This window comes from Nicotiana tabacum, chromosome 19 (genome assembly GCF_000715075.1).
Source record: "Nicotiana tabacum cultivar K326 chromosome 19, ASM71507v2, whole genome shotgun sequence".
In the NCBI taxonomy this organism is placed as follows: Eukaryota; Viridiplantae; Streptophyta; class Magnoliopsida; order Solanales; family Solanaceae; genus Nicotiana; species Nicotiana tabacum.
The window spans coordinates 149,326,204-149,348,112 of NC_134098.1; the positions used below are offsets into that span (position 1 = coordinate 149,326,204).

The window sequence follows — 21,909 nt, forward strand, 5'->3', positions numbered from 1 at the left end:
ATTGGGGGTGCTCCTGGGATTTGATCAACCCTAGAGTTATAGGTCTCCACTTTTTTGTCGTTGGCGTCCATTTTCTTTTCTCCCGATTTCACCCGTTTTGTCAGTTCCTCTAGCATCTTTATTATCTCGGGGTTGGTCCCGGGTTCAACTTCACCCGACCTTTCTATGGCTGGTTTCCATTCTACGGGTGTTTTCTCGGGATGGTTCGGGCTCAACTCTACTGGGGGCGCGACTTTGGTTATGCAACTGGGCTATTACCGCATGTTGAATATGTAGCATTTCGAAGATCACCCGTAAATTTATCCTATTGCCTTCCCCTTCGTCGTCGTGTGTACCCCGGTCTATCGAGTGGACTCCCACGCAAACACTCTTTTTGGGGTTGGTAGGCAAGTTTGTATCGATGGCCATATGTGAGTTAGCATCGATTGGGTCCGTGACTGGAAGTTCGTTGGGGTCAACAGAAGGCATCTCGTTGCAAGGCACTACATTGTTGTTCTCGCCATGCTGGCCAGACTCAGCATGAACGTTCAGATGAGCGGATTGAGAGTTTCACATTTTTAATTTGACCTGAAATTTAAATCTCAAAAAATAAGCGAAAAACATAGTGTGTTATGTAAACTAGTATCAAATTACCACTATTATCCTTAGCACCACTGTGGGCGACAATCTGTTTATCCTAAAAAATGGATAACAATTGAATTTATATGTGATTTTAAGGATATGTGGATTAATTCAATAAGAGTGATTAATGGTATTAGATTAAGCAAATGAAAGACGTAATTAATGACCAAATCAATAATAAGAGTAATTCCGAGCTCGGTTGATGACTCAATGAGGAACCTTCTCTCGATTCCAAGCTTGCACTTACGAAGAACTTAAGAACAAAAATAAAAATTTTGAACGACAAAGAAAATTGAAATAGATTGCCTTGGTATTTGTGTTACAATATATTTATTGAACAATAAGCTTCCCCCTTTATATAGTCGGGAGTTTTACCCTAAGTACAATTTTAAGAAAGGTAAAAATCTTTTATTTTGCTAATCACTGATTTTCTGCCGTTACGGGCCGAGATTCACGCCGTGATATCCGGATGGGCACGGAAATCGAGATCCTTTGTTAGTCGTGTGCAGTTGTTTGGTAATGCTCTTCGAAGTCTTGATCCCCGAACCAGACCCGGAGAACATGGCCCCGATACCCCCGAGGGCAGGTGTTTTGCCCGAGCCCCGATATTAGGGGCTCCTCGCTCTGACTCCGATTTATTACAGTCACGTTCCTGCTTCGTTTGCCTCACCGGGAAATCGGGGTATTTAGTGGGCTCGATTTTATCCGTATACAATAACATTAGATATTTTGTTGATAATTGGAATATATTTTATCTACAATGAGAAAATTTTGTTGCTAATTAATTGGCGTAAGTTTATAATGGATGGTCATTAAGGTTTAACTCAAAAATCAATTTAATCTACTAACCAAGACCAAGAAATCATCATCAAGTCTAACGTCTTTACACAAGTCATAATATTGGTCTTGTGTAAATACTTTAGCTTGTGTAATTTATTATTAGGTGGTGTTTATTTGTGCTCTTGTATTCTAAAAGTATTTTATGCGTAAATTTGAAATAATATAATTTTTAATGTCTCATAAACTCTAATATAATTTATACTCATAAGATATGAACTGCATGATTTTTTAAGGAAAATAATCGAACTATAAGACGGATTAAAAAAACACAAACTTGAGACACGAGAGATGACCATACGTACTTTTGAAGCTATTCAATCGCCACCTTTTGAAATTTCCAATTTTTCTGTTTTTAATATTTTTATTTGGGGGTGGGGGTGGGGGGACTTTTTCTATTTGGCCATGATTGTTAGGTAAGTATGCAAAGAGTTTTTCTCTAACATTCCAATGTTCCATTATGAGGGGCGTCCAACTACTTAAATCAAACCTTCTTTTTCCTTCTTCTCATAGTAATAAATATTCTGTTCAATCATCAACCACAATGAGATATTTATATAAAATTTCTTAAGACTAATTCTTCTCTAATTCTAAAAAACTTATTCCTTCAAATTTGAGAAATAACTCGGACTTTTCTTCTTTAATTATTAAGATTCTTGACCACAATGTCTTCTTTTTACCATAACTTCTTAGGATAACCTTGTCATTTTTTTCAAAAAAAATAAAATTAAACTAGAAAAGAAAACTGCTAAGTTCGTAAAATTTGAAGCCCGCTTAAATTCATATAGTAGCATAAAATAAATGAATCGAACTTATCTCAGTTTCTCTTATTTTCCATTCCCTATACATTTTAGGTAGATCATGCAATAATATTGGAGAGGGTAATTCGACTTCTAATGCTGGAATATTATTAGTAATCGCTTTACACTTCCAGTTCAAATATTCATTTGATAAACTTTTTCAAAAAGGCACGAGCTTTTCTGCCATAGCTTTACTAATAATAATAATTCGTGTAGGCTATTATTATAAGGGCAATTAAAAGGAAATAGAGCCTAGGTGCAGTCTAATTCCCCACCTAAACCTATAAAAATGTTATAAAATAGAGCTGCATTTTGGGGTCCCAAAAATCTTTCATGTAAGGTCCTCTCCCTACAACCCCACAAATTCTAAAGTCACATGAAATGAGGGCTTTCACGTGTTTTGTCAACCTGAGATTGCCGGTTGAAAAATGTTTTCAAACAAGTCAATGCAAAATAAAACAATGGCCCCATTTTAATATTGCATAATTAAAAATACTACACCAACTTCCAAGAAGTTAATTTTTCGTTTGACATATGTTTGGTTATAGATTGGTTACAACCAGAATAATTTATTTGTGGATTATGTCAATAACAAAGTGTTTATCCCGAAATAGGATAACAATTTAATTTGTACACGATTTTAATAATACGTAGTTTGATTCAACACGAATAGTAAAGAATATTTTGTTTACCCTGAACTTAGATTGAACGGTGACCTTGTCCTCGATCGGATCCTCGGTTCGAGCACAGTCGTGAATGAAGAACAAAATGAAAGAACAAGAACAATGGCTAAAAGGAAGAAAATAAACTTATATTGTTTTGATTTGCGTATTACAACGTGTCTTACAAAAGAAAAACTTCCCTTTTATATAGTAGACGAGTTACATCCCTAGTATAAGTCTAAAAAGGGTAAAAATCTTCTTTTTCCAGTAATTATTGGTCCATCATCGACCTTGAGCGAGATCCGCGCCATGATATCCGATTGAGTGCGAATATCACGGCCCTCTATCCGTCATGTGTAACCATTTACCATATTTCCCGAAGTCTTAGAACTCATTCTCGGTCCGGGGCGCGTCACTTTATTATACCCGATGACGAGCACATCGTTCACTCTTCCTGGATCTCGATACGAAGGGTCTTTAACCTCGATTATAATCTCGTATCCGTGCCCTTCCTTCGTTTTTTCACCGGAAAATCAGATAGACAGTACCCCGATTTTACCCGTACACACAAAGAATGACCATGGACGAACAATGTAGAAAGTTAAGCTTCGATAACAAGCATGACTAAGGTTTGCAGTAAGGAATCAACCCATCGAGAGCGAGAAATTAGAATAAAATCTTAGAATTTTCAGTAACAAAACCTATCCATGATCAAAAATAAGAAATCAACTGGGTAGAATATCAAAAATAAGTATACAAAGAGGTAAATTGCCTATTAATTTTGATATATTCTTATGGACGACTCAAGGATAAGGCCACTAAAACTTATGTTTTAGGCAGGGATGGAAATAAAATCCGAAAAATAGAAAAATTGGACCAGACCGAATTAATTCGGTATTTTCTGCGGTTATTCGATATTGATTCGGTACGAATTTTTCGATAGTTCGATATTTCTGTACGGTTCTCAATATAGAACTTTCAATACTTCGGTATACTGAAATATTTTAAGTAAGCCACCCACCACTTTCCAGCCCAAGTTTTTAATGTTCTTATTATATATATGGTAGCTTTTGGAGGATTCAAATGAGAAAAGAAAACGATATAATTTGCATCTGTTTAATACTTGTTGTGATAAACATTCTGTTGCTAATTGTGCACTTTGGCTTTTGTGCTGTTGGTGCTCTATTGCTCAAAGTAAAGACTGGAAATTTCTATGACATTTGTTTTATAGGCAAGATTATGAAAGTATACCTCCATTAGTCCATTTATGAGAACTTGAACCATAAACTGTAAGCTTCCTTGCGCAATTTTCGATTTATTTATAGGTATGTTGTATTTCTAAATTCTAAATATGTTGTATAAGTGCTGGTTGTGTTCTTCATGTTTCAGATATTTTATAAAAGCATGTTTTATTCAATATGTAGTATGTGCAAAACTTCATTAATATAATACGACATAACTCACCAATAAGGGTGATTATGCAGAAAAACTAGCAGTAACAATTATGGTGTTAGTCTAATAGAAACAGACGTCACACTAGAATGTGATCCTTTGATTGTTATTGAGATGTTGAGAAGGAATTCTAAAATTCAAACTGCAGGGAGACCGGCTTTAAAATTCCTCTCGGCTGCAATTAAAGAGATGCGCTAAAGGAGGCCACCTTTATATAAGTCCAAAGAAGGATCAAATTGAAGAACTAGGCGGTATCATATATTCTTATGTGAATTCTAATCCATTGCTCCGTTCGCAAAGACTTGGTACAATATCGAAATCGTATCGAAATCATATCGAACCAAACAAAGAAAATACTGAATTGTACTACGGAATAATTTTGGTACGATATTTGATATGTACAATTGATATATCGAATGTCGAAGTATCGAAACGCACACCTCTTAATTTTAGTCGTTCAAGATTCAAGGTTAGTATTTAGTATATCCAAATATATTATTGTTATATATTTCCTAGGTTAGTATTTTGTATATCCAAGTTAGTTATTTGTATCAATACACTATCTTTGTTCTTGTTGTCAAAAATCTTATTGACATACATGCAAATTCATTTGAATAATTTAATTCTAAATTCTAAAATATTAGACAGTTTAATACCGTTTAAAACTCTAAAATTTAAATAATAATTTTAAAACTCGAAAAGAAGATTTAATTATAGGAAAGTCCTACAAAAAATAGCTTGTATATAACACTTACAGTTCCTTAATTATTTCACCAGGAAAAAACAAAAATTAAGACTGAACACATGGCTAACAAGAATGAAGAAACGAAATAATTCTCGTTTAATTATTGGTACTTCTAGTAACTCTTTCTTTGACTAGACATGATTATATATTTTTGTACCTTAAGACAAAAGTTAAGAAAATAAAAAAGCGAAATAATAATAATACTAGTAATATATACTAGTACGCAAAATTAGTTTTAAAAAGAAAAAGAAGTGTCAAGAATGAGAAAAGGACTAATAGGGTCTATTACTCTTTCTTTCAAATAGGACCCCACCCAACAACTCCTTAAACTTCATCCCCATCTCTCTCTCTCTACAGCATTTAATTAACAATTCAACAAATTGGATAGAATCTCTATAAAGACTCTTTCTTGTGCTTTTAATCCAAAATCTTCTTTTTTCCTCTTTTTTGCCTATTTGTAATCCAAAATTTTTGCTTCCTTTTTCTCACATGAAAGAATGGAGCTTGGATTAAGCTTAGGAGATACTAATACTGCTGCAACTACTAGAACGACAGCAGCAGCTTCTTCAAAATCATTTTTCTTGTCAAAGAACAATATTACTTCTTCTTCTTCTGATCATCAGAACCATAGTAGTAAGAAGAAGAGAAAGGGTATAGGGTTTTGCATGGCTTTAGGAATTAACTCATCAAATGGAAAAGTTCAAGAACAACATGAGGATGATGAAGCAGAAAAATCCAATGGTGATGATGATGAAGATGATGAGCATACATCCGAAGAAGGGAATACACCAGTTCAGCTTGATCTTCTCCCTCTTGTTCCTGTTCCTCGCCGTAATCTTCCTCAATCCACCCATTGGTCTTCTGATAATGGTAAATATATACACATACCTATACACATAATCATGGGATTTTCATCTAATTCATATACACAAAACCATACATGCAACATAGAAATAAGTGTTTTTTCCGTTTTACTCCAAGATTGAACCATTTTCCAAGAATATTTCAAATATGATGAACATGGGTTTTTTCTCACCTAAGTATAATGTTATACACTTATATACTTGTTCTTACTATTGAACTTATTTTACATTTATTGGGTTCAGTTGAACTGAGAAGGCTCTATTTATCATTGAAATTTTAGTTTTTTTTTGACATATTAGTTCTATTACTATTCGTGTAAACAATATTGAGTTTTGTTTCAACTGGTGAATAAAGACTCCATCCGCCAATGACTTCCATTTTCCAAGAAATTTTCGAAGTTTTTTTATGAAATTGATGGTCTGTATTTATGTCTTTATAGGAAGTTCTGAGAATGGTTCGTCCGGTAACGGGGGGCTGCCGGCGGCGAGGGGGTTCGATGTGAACAGGGTTCCGGCGGCGGGTACGGAAGAAGTTTCATCTCCAAACAGTATAGCGTCGTCGTTTCGGATGGATTTTGGTCTTTTTAGGTCTGCTAATATTATTGGGAATAAACGGAACTCGGACTCCGGCGGAGGAAACGACGGCGGTGAACCGGAAAGAGCATCTTCAAGAGCAAGTGATGAAGATGAAAATGGTGTTAATACTCGGAAAAAGCTTAGGTTGTCAAAAGAACAATCAGCTTATCTTGAAGAAAGTTTCAAAGAACACCACACTCTTAATCCTGTAAGTTATAAAAAGAAAAATAGTACTCCATACCTTTTATTGTTTTATGGTTATTAAAATAGATATTCTGATTTATTAGTTTTTTTTTTTTTGGTTTTATCGTTTGGTACAGAAGCAAAAGCTGGCACTTGCTAAACAGCTAAATCTAAGGCCAAGACAAGTTGAAGTCTGGTTTCAGAATAGAAGAGCAAGGTTGGTGTCCAATAAAAAAAATTATTTTTATTTGTTAAGACTATTTTGTACAAAATATTTTTGGTAGATTTGGTTATTAAATAATTGAAGGCAACAAAGAAAACATTTGTTTGTGACAGATGGGAATTTTATTAAATGGTCTGGTCTATTTCCCCACTTGGGTACAATTTTGCAGCAACTCCTTTTAATATTCTTGGATAATGTGAGCACTTGTCTTTATATGTATGCAACCACAATAATTAATGCAAATTGAATTCTAGTCATACCAGTTACTCAGCTAGCAGTATGTCATATCATTTTCTTGGATTTATGTTTAGATTGTTTTTTATTGAAATAATAGTAATAGTATTAATTATGGAAGAATTAAAATTTTCATTTGCAGGACTAAGTTGAAGCAAACTGAAGTGGATTGTGAGTATTTGAAGAGATGTTGTGAGACACTAACTGAAGAAAACAGAAGGCTACACAAAGAACTTCAAGAATTGAGAGCTTTAAAGAGTTCTAATCCATTTTACATGCAACTTCCGGCCACCACTTTAACTATGTGTCCATCTTGTGAAAGGGTGGCTACCACCACCTCTACCGCTCCTCCCACCACCACCGCCGGCACCACCACTTCCAAAGCTCCAACCCCTATCGCCACCGCCACCGCAACCGCCACTACTAGTGACTCTATTCCTAAAGCTATTCCATTTCTTAATTCTAGACCAAGATTTTTCCCATTTAATACCACCACTAATAATCCCAACCATCCCCATCAATCTGCAGCCTCGTAAAAAAATGTGAATTTTCTCTTGATGTAAATATACTAATCATTGGCTTGCTTTTTCTTCCTCAAAGATCTTGGTAGGATGAGATCATGAAGAGGGTTTTTCTGTGTCCTTTGGGATTCTTGATGGTTTTTTATCTCAACATATCGAAGACTATTTTTGGTTCATTTTATATGTGAAAAGAAAAAGAAAAGTAAAAGGAAATGGTATAAGAGAAAAAGGTTTGTAGTTGTACTAGGTTTAGGAGAAGGAATTCCCCTTGTTTTGATCATCTTAAAAAAAAAATAGAGCAGTTCTCTTTTTTTGTCTACATGATTTATATCTCTTATTCATCTCTAAAATGTTGAGGCCCCATGAGTCTCTTGTCCCGGTTTAATTTCCATATGTTATCTAAATTTTTCAATAAATGCATAGTTGTACTGTCTAAGGTTTATTAAAAGAGATAAAAACTGAAAAGGATCTATCTATTCAATGTTTTTCTATTATCATGTATGAATTCGAGACTTCTAATAAAAAATGTAAAAATCTAGTCTATCTCATAATATGATATTTCTTTTGTGGTTAGAGGCGGACCTATGTTTAGAACAGGAAGGTCACCGGATCTTTCTGTCAATTTCATCCAAAATTCTAAATATGTATATGTATTAAAAATAATTATATATTTTATTTGGAACTAAATGGAGTACCGATTAATTAATTTGCTCATGTGCTGGTGTCCTTCAAATTCTGGATTCATCTTTATTTGTGATTCAAAGTATATAAACTAAGCTAGCGTTTTGACATAAATTTGATTAAAGTTAATTATATTTATATTTGAACATACATTTATTTGGAAAAAAATTAAAGTTTTGTGTATGGAAGAAAATTTCTTACCCAAAAACTGTTCTAAACCAAATTTATTGATCTTTTTTTTAATATTAGTTACTTCACCCGTTTTAATTTATATGAACTTATTTCTTTTTTAGTCCGTGTCAAAAAAGAATGACTTCTTTCCCTATTTGAAAATAATTTACATTTATGTCATGATTTATAACCACACAAAATACATGTGACTCAATTTACATTACAAATTTAAAAAATTTATCTCTTTTTTTAAATTTCATACCCAGTCAATTGAGTTCACATAAATTATAATAATATTTTCACAAAAATAATTAAAACAAAATTTACCAAAATATATAGCCAAACCAAAGCAGAGTAAAAGTCCTTTGTCAAAGGGTTTGATGGATGAATGATGAAGGTCAAGTAAAATGTCCCGGGGTTCAAGGCATGTTTTCGTTGTTGGTTGCCTTTTTAATGATTTCAATTATGAGGCGTGGGGGGAGAGGAAAGGGAGGGGACAAAGATGGGATATTGATCAAAGTGTCTGGTAAAGTTAGGTACCCTTTTATTACGACCCAATTATGAGTCCACACGAGCCAAGTACATTCTCCCATTATTCTGCTTTTCTATTTTCTAATACTGTTTCTCGGCACGTGACCTCTTATCAATACATCATTGTTTTTCAAAACAATTGGTGGTCCTGCCCCTATTTACGGGGTAAATGAAATAGTACCAGTAATATGACTTTAAAAAAGGATTTATATATGTTTAGGTTTGACTTGGCACTCCATTGGTATATAGAGTCAAAGGTTATGATAGGATACAAGGATCTTATAGCTCTAGACCAGGAGGTTTCGATTTCAAATTATGAGTTTGAAATAAAAATATTTTTCTAAGAAACCCTACTAGTACAATTGCAGAGAATATCCACTAAAATATTCCCTTGTAATGTCCTATCCTGACAAACTAGCCGTTACAGCTCATATCATCGAAGTTCAACCTCGACCTCGACCCTTGTTAACATCTCGACTACGGCTCTAATCGACATCTCGACTACGGCTTATGTCGACACTTCGACCAAAGATTTTGTTGCTTCTTAGGTCGCTTCGACTAACGTCGACTCGAGAATCCTTCCCATAATATTATCTTGGCTTGGGTACTCTAGAGACAGATTTTGCCTCAAATAGTTAGTCCCTCCGCTTATTAAGACCGACTTCAAGTGGGGTCGATGAGCAAATTTGCTTGTTATAGTAGAAACAATTGAGCGAGCAGTTCAGGTCGTGGTAGTCATGGTGAGTCGGCAACGTGGCCCTATGCGAACCACCTATTTCAAAACGTCTCGATTTTCCCAATTGGTTTGTTGGAGTTGGGTTGTCCACAAATGAAGATGACGTCATGGTGTCATGCGTTATTATGACGCGTTTTCCCGATGTGTTTACTTCGTTTCTCGTGCGCCCTTTGACTGAACCTGTCGCTTCGGTTTCGGCCCCAGTAAATTTAAACTATTATTTTTTTTGGTGTCACATTCTTATAAATAGATGTGCTAGGGTGTATTTTTGAAGTTTTAACCCTTCTACTCCGAAACTCCATAACTATTTCTTTCTTTTCTGTGACTTAACACTTTCTATTCTAAGGGTTTTCGTTGTTTTCGATCCTTTATTGATTGATACTTTTTTTCTTCCGGTAAAAACATGACTAACGTACCTTTCAATTCGAGTGAGGGAAGTGATTTGTCCCCTTTAGCAATGTTGCTCCCTCCTCGTGAGGAGAACGTTCCCGTTACCATCGAGGACGGAAGCTACCCCAAGGTGAAGGAGATAGTTTCTCGAAACCCCGATACCATGTCTGATTTCTAGAAATTACTTGAAGCGGAGATCGGAGCCAGAAAATCGGCGATGAAAGAGGCTGGTTTGTTGGAGATTATGGCTAAATATGGCCTCCCCAATCACGTCGAGTTGATCTCTGCCGGGTGGGATGCGTCGCAGGTCCATCCTCCAAGGTACTGCGCCTTCTACACCTACCCATTTAACGTCGGCTACACTCTTCCTCTTCTCTGCTGGTGGAGGAATTTTGTCACTACTACAGCGTTTGCCTTGCTCAGCTCGCGCCGTATGTCACAAACTTAAAATGATGCTCACCAAATTTGCGGAGTTGGCCGGGATCGAGCTAACACTTCGACACTTGACGCACCTATTCGCCCCCAGCTTTTATAGGGGGATAATGCTGAATCTCTTACGCCGGAGATAAATGTTTGTCAGTGAAGATGGATGACAAGGACAACCGCCAATTCTGGCTCAACGTTTTCTTTGTTAGAACTGAGGATGTGATGGCCAACACCGATGATTTCCATGAGGTTTGGAATTGTACTCGTAAGTACGCGCCTCTTTATTTGTAGGTATCCAATTTTTCTTTCGTGTTTGGTTGTGGATCTAAACTCCTGTCACTTCTAGTGCAGCTACGTATTTGCATCCACCTTTGATCGAGGATATTTTCGACTGTGTAGGTCGGCTCCTTCCTCACATCGTGGGGATACGTGAGTGGTCGGCCTTCTTCAAAAGGTTTGGGCTCCATCTCCCTTCGACTGGTAAGTTGTTCTCGTCTCCGGCCTCTTAATTATTTCTCTTTTGTGGTTTACTTTGGCTTACTTTCTTTTCCCTTTGTACTTCGCTTAATTACAGCTAGAGGACCCTATAGATGGTCGAGACCTCTCGCGCCTGCGTTACGAAAGAGGAAAAACATTGACTCCTCGGCTTCGGTTGCCTATGCTCCTCTCGGCTAGTGTCCCGATTTCTTCTTCGGCTACGGTTGCCTATGCTCGTTCCCCTGTTGGTGCGTCTTGTCCTGATCCTACTTCGGCCATGGGCACCACGACCTCTTTACCATACCGCCTTGTAGAAGAAGATTAGGAGGAGTGTGTACCTGGTGAGGAAGGTTTGATGTCTCATAAGAGGAGGTTTGTGGATACTGGTTGTGGGGCCGCCCGAGCCGTTGATTTAATGGATGGTGACTTTACGTGCGCGAGATGACAACAAAAATGTCGGGCTGATGTCTGCGATTCTAATGTCGGTGGAGGCCGAAGTGGGTACGTCTCTCCCTTCTATGCTAACGGAGTCCTAAGGGCCGACTACTAGAGTTTTAGACACTTCGCGGTAAGAGGAGTTGTCGACTTCGCATCCAGCTGATGATACTTCTTTGTCGGCTGATGGGAGAGGCAAAGGTGTTGACGCGTTCAGACGTTGATGCTGGTGACCTGAAGATGATGAAGGAAGGGTTTACCTAGCTTGAGATAAGGCTTGAGGGGTCTACGAGGACCATTGTGATCCCTATGGATCATGATTTGTTGAAGAATACGGATAATGTAATTCCTGTCCTCGAACCTCTTTCCTCCAAAATAGAGGGTGAGACCCTCAAAGAACTGGACGATGTCACCTTGCCGAGGAGCATAGCCGACGTTGCTCTAAGGTTGAGTATTCAGTGTTTTGTCCTTCTCTTTTCCGTACTTTGTTAGCAAGAGCATTTTTATTTTTGCCTTCCTTCTTTTTCGTTTTGTGATTTTAGACTGTGAATTTCGAGATTGAAAGTGCACGACGGGAGGAGAAGCGTAAGGAAATATTTGAGATGCTGAAAAACAAAAATTTCGAGTACCGCGGCAAGTACCGGGAGTTTCGTAAGAGGTTGGGTGAGGGCGGAAATTTGCAGTCCCTTCGTGATAAATTAAAGGAGGAGGATGACGAGCTGGTGAGAGTCATCGAGAAGTTTAGCGTCCTTGAGGGGACGTTGAGGAGTAGGGAAGAGGAGCTTGAGGCCAGCAGATTTGTAGAGGCCCAGTGCGGCGAACTGCAAGCACAAGTGGTCGAGCTGCGCAGACAATTGGAAGAAGGTCGGCTTCAGGTGGAGGTCCTTAATGGTAAAGTCGCCGAGAAAGTGGAAAAGTTGGAGAAGGCAGAGGCGGCGCGGTCGGAGGCTCTGAATAAGGCAGTGTCCCTTGAGGTGGTGATTCGAACTCTCCATTCTAAGTGAGAGAATGACTTAACGACGACCAGGCTCCAGGAAGAACGACTTGATGAAAGGATCGTGGAGTTGGAAAGAGAGGCCTCTATTCTCCATGATGGAGTGGTTGCCTTGGAGGCTGAGAAGGCCCAATTATTGGCACATCTATCCTCTTCATGTACTTCGGACTTTCCCAACATTCCTCGGGATTTATATGAGGAGTGGATTCATGCTGAGGCACATCTTAAGAGATTTGCATGCGGCGGGGTCCATTTCTGATGAAGCCCTTAAAGGTGTTCGTGTGAAGGACCGCGAAGCTCGACTTGTTGGTGGGTATGATCCTACTATGCTTGAGGCCGGTGAAGGTGACGGTGAAGGTGTAGATCAACTCGAGGAGGCTTTCTGGAATGATATCGCGTATTCGGATGGCGTAGGCGATGGTGGCGAGGGGGCCCAAGACGGCGAGGGATCAATAGTTTTTTCTTCTTTTTTTTTTTTGCAAAACTTTTGTGTATTTGTGGCAGCGTCTTCATGAGCCTTTGTAGAAAATGTTTTAAGTATGAAATGCCAAATTTGTTCTCTACATCTGCTTCTTTTTTTGTGGTTAGTTTTTTGTACTTGTATGTTTTTGCTTCTATTATTTGTGCGTTGGAACATGGCCGAGGTCGTCGACTTGTTTGGTTGTGACCTTTCGTTAGATTGCGTCTCAGGGCCAATAGGTGTTTATTCGAATGAGGTCGACCATAACTTTTTGTTAAAGTTGCGGTCGAGGGCCAGTAGGTGTTAGTTCGAGCTAGGTCGAGAACAACCTTCATTTAGTTAATGGCCGAGGGTAGGATCCTTGCTCGCTTGAGTTTTAGCTTTCAGCACGTAGTCCTCGACTTTGAGCGGCCTAACCTTTACTTTCTTGTTATAATAGTGTTCTGCTTGCTGTTTTTGGGCGATCATTCTTATGTATGCCATATCTCTTCGTTCGTCGAGTTCTTGCCTTCTACCCTTGTCATTGCTTGTGTCGCTCTAATGGGAGTACCTTAGACTGGGCTCTCTGACCTCGACTGGTATTACTGCCTCGGTCTCGTAGACCAAAGAGTAGGGCATTTCCTGTGGTCATTTTCAGAGTTGTTCGGTAGGCCCACAACACTTCTGGTAGTACTTTAAGCCATTGTCCATTGGTGTCCTCACGATTCTTCTTCATGATATTTAGTATCGATTTGTTGGAGGAATCTGCTTGCCCGTTGCCCGCGGGGTGGTACGGGGTTGAGAGTATTATTTTGATATGCTATTTCTCTAAACATTCGGCAATTTTCTTTCCTGTGAACTTAGGTCCGTTGTCACGACTTATTTCTTTATGAAGGCCGAACCGGCATATGATATTTCTCCATATAAAGGCGATTACTTCTTGTTCCCGTATTTGGGTGAATGCTCCTGCTTCCACCCACTTAGAGAAATAGTCAGTTAGAACCAAAAGGAATCGTATGTCACCTCATCATGCCGGGAGGGGGCCTACGATGTCTATTTCTCATTTGATGAACGACCAAGGAGAGGTTACCGAGTGGAGGTGTTCGCCCGCTCGGTGAATCACTGGGGCATACTGCTGGCATTGCTCGCATCTTTTTACGAAGTCTGCGGCCTCTTTATTCATAGTGGGCCATTAATATCTCACCCGTATGAGGCATCTAACTAGTGCTCAGTTATCGGAATGAGCCTCGGAATGACCTAAGCACTTCGCTAAAGGGTCGTCGTATGTTCTCTTGGACATGCCTTTATGGAGGATATTGTATCTGGCTGCTTGCATTCTTAGTTTCCTGGCCTCTTTTTTATCGCCTGGGAGTGTGTCGTCCAATAAGTATGCGAAAATACGATTACGCCAGTCCCAAGTTAAGTTAATGGTTCTTAACTCGACTTGGTCTAGCGATGAGTTGAGAAGATGGACCACGTTTTTGTCTCATTTGCTGATGCTTTTGGTGGTTACGGCTAGTTTAGCGAGGCCATCTGCCTCGGTGTTCTGTGCTCCTAGAATTTGGTTGAGCTGGCACTCATCGAACTCGGGCAACAACTTGCAGATTTCGGTCTGGTATTTTTACAATCTTTGTTCCTTGATTTGAAAAGTCCCCATGTCTTGGTTGACTACGAGCTGGGAATCGCAACGTAGTTCTAAACGTTTTACCCCATACTTGAGCGTTAGTCTCTAACCTACAATGACTGTCCCATACTCGTCCTCGTTGTTACTCTTATCAGGGCACCTTATAGACTGGCGAATTATTTCGCCTTTTGGGACTTCGAGTACGAGTCCTAGTCCAGACCCTGACGCGTTAAATGCGCCGTCGATGTATAGGACCCAGAGGTCTTGTGTTTTGGGGGAAGTTTGGACGGCTTCCCTCTCAACTTCAGGCATTATTTTTGCGCTGAAGTCGGCGACGAAGTCAGCGAGCACTTGTGACTTTATCGTCGTTCGTGACCGGTACGTGATATCATGCTCGCTTAGCTCGATGGCCCATTTGGCTAGCCTTCCCAATAGATCGGTTTTATGTAAAATGCTTCTTAAGGGGAAAGTTGTGACGGCTGAGATGGGGTGACATTGGAAATACTGTCTAAGCTTCCGTTAAGCTACGACTATGGCCAAAGCTAATTTATCGAGGTCTGAGTACCTCGTCTAGGAATCGACTAGTGGTTTGCTAATGTAATAGATGGGATAGTGCGTACCTTTATTTTCTCGAATAAGGACTGCGCTTACGGATACCTCGGATACGACTTGATAAGCGAGGAAACGCTCCCCTGGCTCTGGTTTTGAAAGTAAGGGCGTCGACGACAAGTAGGCCTTTAGTTCCCTCAGAATCCATTGAAGGTCGTTATCCTTCTTAAGTACGCCAAAGAATTTATGGAACCTATCCGATGACCGCGAGATGAACCTTGATAGGGAGGCGACACGACCAGTTAACCTTTGGACATGTTTTTTGGTGCTCAAGAGTTTGGGTATCCCCTCGATGGCTTTGATTTGGTCAGGTTTGATATCGATCCCTTGCTATGATACCAGGAAACCTAGGAACTTTCCTAAGGCTACCCCGAACGCACACTTCTCCGGGTTCAGCTTCATTTTGTACCGTCTGAGTATGTCGAAAGTTTCTTTCAGATGGTTGATGTGATCTTCTCCTATTTTGGACTTGACCAACATGTCATATATATATACTTACATTATTTTAACGAGCTGATCCTTGAACATCTTTGTCTCCAATCTTTGATATGTCGCCCCAGCATTCTTTAGTCCGAAGGGCATGACCCATGTAGTAGTACGTTCCTTGGTGGGTGATGAGCGTGGTTTTTTCATGATCTTACTATTCCACGAGGATCTTATTATAGCCTAATTAAGCGTTCAAGAAGATTAGCAGCTCATGTACGGGTGTTGCGGCAAACAGTTGGTCGATGTGAGGCAGAGGGACGAATCCTTTGGGCATGCTTTGTTCAAGTCTGTGAAGCCCATGCACATCCGCCCTTTCCCATTCTTTTTTTAACCATTAATACGTTGGCGACCCACTTAGGGTACTTTGACTCCCAGATGGAACCATTTTCTAACAATTTTTCCACCTCCTCGCACACTGTGTCATTAATTGCAGAGTTAAATTTATGCCTGACCAGACTCACATGTGGGTGGAAGGGGTCGACGTTTAATTTGTGTGTGGCGATTTCCTTTGGGTTGCCCGGCATATCTGCATGGCTGAATGCAAACAAATCCGGGTTAACTTTTAAGAATTGACTGAATTTACCTAGTTCCTGAAGTTTACAATCGATATAGGCATTTTTTCTATGGTCATTGGGATCTAATTGAACGGGGTTGAGGTCTTCTGTGGTTGATCATGCGGCTTCGACTATATCGGGATCTTTGATGCCTTCCTCGATCTCGTCATGCCCCGACCTCGACCCTACTGATTACTATGCCTATTTTTCTTTGTACTTCCTTTGTTGGGTGGCCGTTCTGTCTAAAGAAATGCGGTCGCATTCCCGGGACATACGATGCTCTCCTCGTATGCTGAATATTCCCCAAAGAGTTAGAAATTTGATGACTTAATATAAGCTGGAGGGGACGGCCTTCATGGGGTGTGTCCGCGGTCGTCTAACTATGGTGTCGTACGCAGTGTCTTGGTCCATGATGTGGAACGTGGTTTCCAGAATCACGCCACCAGCCAAATCGGGGAGTGTAATTTTCCCAGATGTCCGTTTAATTGCATTGTTAAAACCAGTTAGCGTGATGCAGCGCGGTATTATCTTATCCTTGAGTTTTATTTGGGTAAGTACTCGAGGGTGGATAATGCACGCATTGCTCCCGTCATCTATCATAATATGTTTAACATCAGTATCTAAAATTTTCAGAGTAATAACGAGGGCGTCATTATGATGAAAAGCCAAACCATCGGTGTCCGACTTATCGAAGATGATACTTTCTTCGAGTTTGTTGTACCGTTCGCGGGGTGATAGATCACTTAAGTTTGTGGGTAGTGGTGAAAGTTGCGCTGTTGATAGAGGCACCATCACCATCGCCGATGATCATGTTGATGTACGAGCTTGTGAGGGTGGCTTGGGCGACCCTTGATGTTTGCGTCCTCTAGCGACATTGATTCTTCCCCTATCGCTTAGCAGTTTTTTAAGGTGTCCTTGTCGTAACATGTTCACAACTTCCTGCCTCAGGGCGATGCAGTCTTCATTCTTGTGCCCTCGTTCCTAGTGGAACTCACAGAGGGTGTCGGATTTTCTGGTGTTAGGGTCCGTTCTCATCTTTGGCGGCCACTTCACTTTTGGCCCGAGCTTCTCTAGGGCGTAGAGTATATTTGTAGGTGACACATAAAAATTGTGAACAAATAATAGGGGGACATACCTCTGTCATTCCGATGAGTTCCCGTCTTTAGTCTGGATGAACCTTCTTGTAGCGGGAGGAGAGGGCGGCGACCGTTATGATATATGGTTGATGTCGTTCCTTGTTATTAGTTCGCGTAATTGGATGATCTCCTCTTCCACAAATGTGGAGGCTCCCTTACCATGGGATTTGGTTATGCTGCAGTGACGGGGCAATGACCCATCTCGTCTAGGGGAGGCATTGGGCGTCGCGCCTTCGTCTGCCGTTTCACAACGTTCGTTGATGATATTTATGAGGTTGGTTGGGAGGTCACTTATTATTCTTGTCATTTCTTCTCTGTTACCTTCCATGTTGGGATTTGTTTACACAAAGAAAAGAGATCTTGTATTTTTTTTTATGTTAGTGACCCGTGCTAATTGTAGATCTAGAAGAATCTAAAAGTTTAACTAAGAAATTCCCACAGATGACACCAAATTATTTGAATATGACTCTTGGTTCAAATAATTAAATTTATGTGATTATGGGTTAAACTTAATTAACAATAATATTTTTAGATGTAACTTCCGAGGTGCAATAAACGTCAGATAGGTTTGGTCAAATAATGATAGCAATATGCAATAACTATTCCAAAAAGCATGAGCAATAATGTAGCATTTAATAGCAGTGAATACAATAAATGACATTTAAGTAAATAGGATAAATGATTCACCCAATAAAGGATGAAATAGATGATTGCTCCTCTTGACAATGACGAGTGACAGACAAATCATTGAATGTTCTGAATTATTCTCGAGTCTGATGAAAAAGTATGGAATAATATAGACAAGAATCTTAGTGAAAAGATGGTGTTTGTATCTTAGTAAGAGAGACGAATTTTTTTGTCAAAGTGTGTTCTTACAAATGAATTTCACATGCCCCTATCATTGTCTCTTTTTTCTATATATACGGGTTATTTTTTCTAAGAAACCTTAATAGTACAAGTGCAGAGAATATCCACTAGAATATTCCCTTTAATATCCTATCGTGACAAACTAGCCGTTACAACTCCTATCATCGATGTTCAACCTCGACCTCGACCCTTGTTGATATCTCGACTACGGCTCTTGTCGACATCTCGACTACGGCTCATGTCGACTTCGACCAAGAATTTTGTTGCTTCTTGGGTCGCTTTGACTAACATCGACTCGAAAATCCTTCCAATATTATCTTGGCTTGGGTACTATAGAGGCAAATTTTGCCTCATAGTAACTATTGGATGAAGGAGGTAAACTTGCAGCTAAGGTGGGATGACATGTAGAAACAGAGAAGATTGATGTTGTCTTTTATGCATATATTTCCATAGTCTCTTTTAACATCCTCATTGTTCTCTTCTTCTTATATTTATGTATGGTCAACGTCATTATGCTACTGTTGTGCATTCTGTTATGGAATTGTCACTCTCATTTTCCTTTTCCACATTAAGCCCATCTGTCTTCAATATATGCAAAAGTTATTACTGATTCTGTTCCAACGGTGTCAGTTTGGGTACGTCTTTAATTATTTCATGAGACAACAGTTATCTCCTAATAATATAAATATTACTCTATTCTACAGATATTACAAATATTACCATTTATAACTCTTATTAAATTTGAAAATTTACTTTAATAGATTAAAAATTGATATTCCACTAAATTGATACCAAAATTATAAAATTTTAAATGCATTAATCATTTTAATTCACAGCTTTGCATTCTTTGGAAGTACATCTTGAATTTGATTATACCTTGAAATATATTATATTATTGATGGTCATTACACATCTCGTCACTTATGGACTTTGTCTTGTACTAGGTCCACGAAAAATTAATAAATTGAGGCATGCCAGAAAAAAATAATCGAGGCATGAAAAGTGCATTGTACCTTAGCTTTGTTAAAAATCTGTGGTTGAAAAATAATTTATGTAAAATAAAACGAAAGCATAAACAAAACAGAAATAGAATCAGAAGAATAAAAGTTTAAGCTTAAAAAACAACTGTGTTTTGTTAAGGAATTTAATCCCCTCATTATTCCCCAAAGTTATTCGATTAATTCCTCCCATAATAGAACGGAACAATTATTCTATAATACCGGCAATAAAAATTACAGAATTTCGTCGAAATCAACAAACATCAGTAAACCACACTGATGCTTATGTTTTGCTTTGGAAAAACAATGCAGAAATGCAGAAGAGTGAGGGGAGAATTTTCAGATTTTCGGTGGTAGAAAAGTGTGGCACAACCTCTGAATTTATAGCCAAACAGTCGGGGTTGAATAGGTGCGAAGGTACCTATTCACATGAGATACCATTTCGGCAGAATTTATGTTTGGTCGTGAACGACCGTTGGAAAATTAACCGCGAAATAAAATCTGCGCGGAGAAATATCAGGAAAAAGAAAAATAAATAACAGAAAAACAAGAAAAAAATTTGGCCCAAAAATTTATCAATCAATCATATCAAAATTCTGATGCCGAAGCCAAGCGATGACAATGACGCTACAAGACAACACATTTTCTCAACTATTTAAGAGCTAGAAGATGTGCTTCTCTATATAAACACAAGAATTTCTTTTCTTTAGAGAAGAAGCAATAAGAAAACGAATTAATTATACATGTATAGAGACAGTGAAAAAAAATTCTACATGATGGTGTAATTTAATCTAGGAACAACAACAACAACAACCCAGTATAATCTCACTAGTGGAGTTTGGGGAGGGTAATGTGTACGCAGACCTTACCCCTACCCTAGGGTAGAGAGGTTGTTTCCAATAGACCATCGGCATCCTTCCCTCCAAGAACTCCCCATCTTGCTCTTGGGGTGACTCAAACTCACAACATTTTAGTTAGAAGTGGAGGGTGCTTACCATCAGATTTAAATTTGCTCTTGCATTTCGCGAAGAGATTTAACTTTGCCACCCTTTAAAAATATGGCCTATTGATGTCTTCGCCGTTGCTGTTTTGACTCGAAATTACACTTTAATCACTAACGGACCAATATTTAGTTCAAATGATTGTATAAATATTCTTTATACTATCAGTTATACGTTAAATTTATACTCACAAAAAAGAATTATGTACAAGATAACAAACAGAGTTTTCAGATTATAATAAGTGACCGACCATGGCCCCCCAGATAACCCCAGAAAAACCTTTAACACTTATTGTAAATTTTATGTGGCCAAAAAGGGACAAGGACATGACCTAATCACCCAAATAGAAAGTTCAACTCCTATTATTATATGTCACCCAATGATTTGAGCTACGTTTGTTTTGTCTATCTCACTCATTGCATAAGCATCTTAAGACCAGAAAACCAATAGATACAGTTACTCATTCCTTTTGGTTAATTTCTATTTTGATTTTTTTTTGTTTCTTTATTGAGTAGTCCTTTTCTCACCAAGCTCATAAGGAGACAATAATAATGACAAGGATTATTAATCAAATCAAGAAAAATCTTTATGCAGATGACTTCTTTTTCTTTCTTTCTTTCTTTCTTTCTATTTTTCTTAACTTTTAGTACTATATTCAAAGATTTTAATGGGGTCCATTAAATATTGGTCATAGTTATCCTTTTCTTACCTAATTTGGTTTTCAATTTGGTGTAGGAGATTTCCTAGTAAGACTCCATTGAGCTTAGATGTCTTTAATTTACCTTGTCAATCAATGTAAAGGTACTTGATTTTTTTATTTTTTTTAATATTGACCTTGTTAAGAACGCAATTTAATATATAAAATAGTCATACTAAGGTCGCTGAAAACGTGGATTTGTTTCAAACGTGAAATTTTGACACTTATAGGTCGAAAATAATATACTAATCGAGAGAGGTTTCTTTCAAAGAATTAAGAAAATGTTTTAACGGGAAAAAGAAATTAATAAAGTAAGAAGAATATATTTCAATCTTTACATACGACAAATCTTTGCCCACATCATCTGATAAAAATAATAAATAATAAAATTGCCACCAAAAGGAATGCTTAAAGTAGCAGCATAATACAAAGTTATTATTTATAGTGATATACTTTATATCATCTTATCACCACCTTTTCGGTAAAAAATGCATGAAAGCAATGGCAGCCTTCAGTTTAGGATAAGACTAAGGTTGCATCACTAAAAAGATTGATTTTCAAGTATATGACATATACAATGCACATTCAGTTGATCAACATTTTCCAGTAGCTGGTTTTATTTTTTAAAACGTTTGTAAAAATTAATTATCAAAAAGTGGTTGCTTAGTAACTGAAAAAATATTTTCTGAAAATAATAAAATGTACAATAATATTGGCTAGCTAATCGAATAAAAATTTGATTAACTTTTTTTGGTAACATATTAAAGATGTAACTAATATTTTAAGTGTCGGTTGGAGCAGTGATATCACATTCCCTTGACTTACATGATATGCAAGATTTGGATTATCTTTTAAATTGTCAAATTATGTTTATAGCTATCAACCTTACATTATTCTATTACCTAACATTCCAATTACTAAAAGAAAACATAAGTTGTTT

The 21,909-nt window shown here is 38.1% G+C and overlaps 1 protein-coding gene across 1 annotated transcript; it reads left to right on the top strand.

Moving 5' to 3' along the window:
- The first annotated feature begins 5,476 nt into the window (after positions 1–5,476).
- On the top strand, positions 5,477–8,034 carry LOC107819195 (homeobox-leucine zipper protein HAT14). The gene is made up of 4 exons (XM_016645287.2): positions 5,477–5,987; positions 6,421–6,764; positions 6,877–6,956; positions 7,339–8,034. The coding sequence occupies exons 1-4, from the start codon at positions 5,615–5,617 to the stop codon at positions 7,730–7,732; spliced, it is 1,191 nt and encodes a 396-aa protein (XP_016500773.2). The 5' UTR covers positions 5,477–5,614; the 3' UTR covers positions 7,733–8,034.
- Positions 8,035–21,909: the final 13,875 nt, after the last annotated feature.